This window comes from Octopus sinensis, linkage group LG24, assembly GCF_006345805.1.
Source record: "Octopus sinensis linkage group LG24, ASM634580v1, whole genome shotgun sequence".
Lineage (NCBI taxonomy): Eukaryota > Metazoa > Mollusca > Cephalopoda > Octopoda > Octopodidae > Octopus > Octopus sinensis.
The window spans coordinates 17,400,260-17,405,259 of NC_043020.1; the positions used below are offsets into that span (position 1 = coordinate 17,400,260).

At 36.0% G+C, this 5,000-nt stretch overlaps 1 protein-coding gene across 2 annotated transcripts in view; it reads left to right on the forward strand.

Annotated features, from left to right (window-relative positions):
• Positions 1-5,000, forward strand: part of LOC115224094 (lymphocyte expansion molecule-like) — a 78,526-nt gene that overhangs the window by 25,659 nt on the left and 47,867 nt on the right. For both annotated transcript variants that reach the window (XM_036512865.1, XM_036512866.1), the window contains exon 6: positions 134-253. In XM_036512865.1, the coding sequence (XP_036368758.1) occupies positions 134-253 (120 nt within the window). The remainder of the gene's footprint in view (positions 1-133; positions 254-5,000) is intronic.

Sequence of the window (5,000 nt, forward strand, 5' to 3'; positions counted from 1 at the left end):
TTGGTCATTTTGACTGCTTCTTCTAGCATGTGAAAATTACCTGTTAAAGGTATTTTTCTCTAGTGTTTAAATGTACACTATTTTATTTTCTTTCTTTCTTTATTTGTTTGGTTGTTTGTTTATATGTTTCCAGAATATTCCAGGACCAGGAACATATGAACCAGGAAAGACTTTATTTGAAGACAGAAACAAAAAGTCATATGGAGTTGTTGGAATAATTGATGCCCGGATTCCAAGAAAAGAAACAAAATTTGTTAGTACTTTTTTTTTTCTCTGTAAAATAACTGAGTGCTTGCATTTGAATTAAGGTTTTCACGATGGCTTCATTGTCGGTGGAGGGTTCACAGCAACAAAGAGTTCAATCATAGCTGGCATTATGTACTTCTACACCCCATTCAGCTTTGATTAATCAAATTTCTATTAACCAACCAAACACCAAAGGAAAACACCCTGAAACTAAATGTCAAAATTTCTCGTGTGCCAGTTCAGAAAACTACTCATCCCAGATACGCAGATACTGGATTCTCAGAAGGTCAACCCAACATTCCCCTCTCTCACCCCTATTATGAAAACACTGCACATGTTGGTGCCACATAATATGCACTCGTGCTAGTGCCATGTAAAATGCACTTGTGACTGCTATATAAAATGCATTTATGCTGGTGTCAGTTTTATGTGCATGCACCCATGCTGGTAGCATGTACAATGCACTCAGCACACTCTGTACGGTGGTTGGCATTAGGAAGAGCATCCAGCTGTAGAAACCATGTCAAAACAGATTGGAACCTGGTGCAGCTCTCCAGCTAACCAGCTCATGCCACACTGGCCAACCCATGCCAGCGTGGGTGCATGCACATAAAACTGACACGAGTGCATTTTTGTTTACATCGCTAGTGGGAATCTGCTGGCACTGTTATTCTGTATATCGCTGGCAGGGAGATGATTCTCTACTATCCCTTGTGGTTGAGCATCCTTCTTTGACAAGACCAAGGAAGGTCAAAATCACATGATTTGGTTGTCTTGGCAGTGAAGTTCTTGGAGAGTTATCTCCCCAGCACCAAACACCAATATGAGAGTATTTCTCATGGTATCTATTGCAGTATAGTTTGTTCTAAGAGAACATCCACATTTAAGTGATATGAATATTACCTCATAGAGATAGTGGTTCCAGGTTCAGTCCCATTGCATGGCACCTTGGGTAAGTGTCTTCTATAGCCTAAGACTGATCAAAGCCTTGTGAGTAGATTTGGTAGATGGAAACTGAAAGAAGCCTGTCGTATATATATGTGTGTGTGTGTGTTGTGTGTGTGTGTGTGTGTATTTGTGTATCTGTGTTTGTCCCCCCACCATTGCTTGACAGCCAATGTTGGTGTTTATGTCCATATAACTTAGCTGTTCAGCAAAAGAAACCAATAGAATAAGTACAAGGCTTACAAAGAATAAGTCCTGGGGCCGAGTGTCCGACTTAAAGCAGTGCTCCAGCATGGCCACAGTCAAATGACTGAAACAAATAAAAGAATATATATAAAATAATGAAGGCACAAAGGGCTTGTTTTAGTTTCCACCTACTAAATCCACTCACAAGGCCTTGGTCAGCCTGAGACTATAGTAGAAGACACTTGCCCAAAGTGCCATGCTGTGGGACTGAACCCAGAACCATGTGATTGGGAGGCAAGCTTCTTACCACAAAGCCATGCCTTGTTACAGTGTTTGACCTAAAATTATCCCGAACATGTTTGAGACCTAATTTCCATAATTACTGTTTCGTGACATAATGAGTATCACATGAAGCTGTGTTGAAAGAAATATATTTGTATTGTACAGTCATATTTAACACACTTGGATACACTCAGATGCGGGTGAGCTGTTCTTCTCTTAGACAAACAAACATATATGTAAATATATATGTAAATATATATATGTGTGTGTGTGTGTATGTATATACATATACATATATACACATATATATATATATACATATGTATACATATACAAAAATATATATATATATATATGTGTGTATGTATGTATATATGTATATATATATATATATATATATATATACTATATATATATATATATATATATATATATATATATATATATATATATATATATATAATATATATATAATACATATATATATATATATATATATATATATACATATATATAATATGTATATATGTATATATGTATATATATATATAATATATAATATATGTGTGTGTATATATATATATATATATGTGTGTATATATATATATATATATATATATATATATATATAATATATATATATATATATATATATATGTACACCGCATGTCTCAGTGGATAGAGCGTTGAGGTTACAATCGTGAGGTTGCGAGTTCGAATCCTGGACCGGGCTGTGTGTTGTGTTCTTGAGCAAGACACTTTATTTCACATTGCTCCAGTTCACTCAGCTGTAGAAATGAGTTGCGATGTCACGGGTGCCAAGCTGCATCGGCCCCTTTGCCTTTCCCTTGGATAATATCAGTGGCGTGGAGACGGGAGGCTGGTATGCATGGTCGACTGCTGGTCTTCCATAAACAACCTTGTCCTGACTTGTGCCTGGGATGGTAACTTTCTAGGTACAATCCCATGGTCAGTCATGACCAAAGGGAGTCTCACCATATATATATATATATATATATATATATATATATATATATATACATCTACATATTTATATGTATATATGTATATATAGGTTACTTGTACACATACATACATACGCTCCCATATACACATGCAGGTACATGCATTTGCATGCACACATACACACAGAGGCTGCTCACATAATTCCAAGCTTGCCCACACATATTTACATGCACTTGTCCCAATTTACACACACACACACACACCATTCTCGCATACTCAGAGGTGCTTGTGTACCCTAGCTCAGCTAGGTCACAGTTATTATCTCACTTGCACTCAGCCTCTTTCTTTTAACCATTTCATCATGTTGAACCATTAATCCCTACATATTTTTTTTCTCTTTCCGTTTTTTTCCATTCTCTCTGTTGAAGACTTTTCCATTCTTCCCAAGTGTTAAACAAATACACCTGCTTGTTCTTCTTTCACCTGTGTTTGTCTTTTGTTTCTTGTAAATTTGAACTACACACACACATATGTATGTATATATATATATATATATATATATATATATATATATAGCGCGCCCCGCATCAGGTTCGTTCCGATTCGTCGTTTCGATCCACTTCTTGGTCCCCCTTTTTTTATATTAATATTATTATATTGAAGATGCGGTACTCTCTCCTTTGCTTTAACCTCTTCAATCTTTCTCCCCCCCCCCTCCTCCTCTCTCTTCGCCGCGTGTCCCCCTCCTCCTTCCCCCCCCTTCTCCTTGCCTATAAAACAAAATTCCTTTACACGTGGTTACCACTATTGAAAAGACTGCCTCCACGCGCTGCTACTACACTTTCGTCCTTGCCAGCAAAAGGCTTCTTCGTTCGTCCCCTGTGTGGTTAATTTCCTGTATAGTATTCTTGTTATTTTCTCGTTTTGTAACTAATTGTACTTTTTGTACATGTATTTTTATTTTTGCAGTTTTATTGTTTGTCTATGCCAGAAAAAAGGCTTTTTCGTTCGTCCTCTTGTGTTTGTTTTTGTACATGTATTTTAATTTTGCAGTCTTATTGTTACGTCTTGTTTGTGTTCGTACTCATTGTGCCCCGCTGCTTGAAATTTTATTTTAATTCTCTCGCAGGAAGGCCTATTGGATTAGTGTTCTGTTATGCCTTCGAAACATGCCTGACTCCTCTAGCGACAGCTGATGACGGGGGTTTTGTCCTTGTGTAACCTGTCCTGTATTTGGTTTTCGTTTTCCGTTTTCTTGTTTTTTGTTTTTTGGCTTTTTCTGTTTCTACGTCTTATTGTGATGTCCTGTACTTCCGTATAATTATTTATATATGCATGTATATATACATGTAGATGTAGGTACGTACATATATGTTTGTATGTATGCATATATTTTAATTTATCTCCTATATATATATATATATATATATGTAGGTCCCGGGTTGAGTCGGGTTAACCACAGTAAATAAGGTACTCAATACATAGCAGAGTAAAGTAATTTATTTTATAGAAGGAGCTTCTACAGGACTAGAACTGTTTCATTCAGATGAAATCTTCAGGAAGCTGGCTGTCAATATAAGGGACCCTTATATTGACAGCCCTTCCTGAAGATTTCATCTGAATGAAACAGTTCTAGTCCTGTAGAAGCTCCTTCTATAAAATAAAATATATATATATATATATGTATGCATGTATGCATATATATGAGGCACGTGCCATCAGTAATTATTTAGGGTAGACAGTTGGTGATCTTTATGTAGTAAAACACACAAATAAACAAGCAAAACGCAGACGCATGACTGAGTTGTAGGCAGATTTACTTCTGCCTTTATAGCGTATAAAGAAAACGTTGTTGTAGGAATGTACGCAGCACGTGTACTACAGCAGTATTATGTGTAGCTTAGATACTGAGATCGAAAAGCCAGGATGAATTATGCCTATCTAATCTATAAAGAAATAAAATATTTTGCATTTTGTACATAATAATCAGAGTAACTTTCATGATTTTATTGAATTAGGTACATATTTTGCCATAAAAGGAAAATATTGCTATCGATCTATTTTATCCAAGGTAGGCACTGCCTACCTTACCTACCTGGACAGCACATCTCTGGTATAAATATATATATATATATATATATATATATATATATACATATATATATATGCAGAGAGGGAGAGAGAGAGGAAGTGATAGATAGATGGAAGGATAGATAGATAGAGAGATAGATAGATAGATAGATAGATAGATAGATAGATAGATAGATAGATGGATGGATGAATAGTTGATGGAAGCCAAATCCTGACCAAGTAAGACCACTTCCTAAACTCAGTAAATGCATGCAAATGTTCCAAGAGTCCAAGAAGTTCCTGTG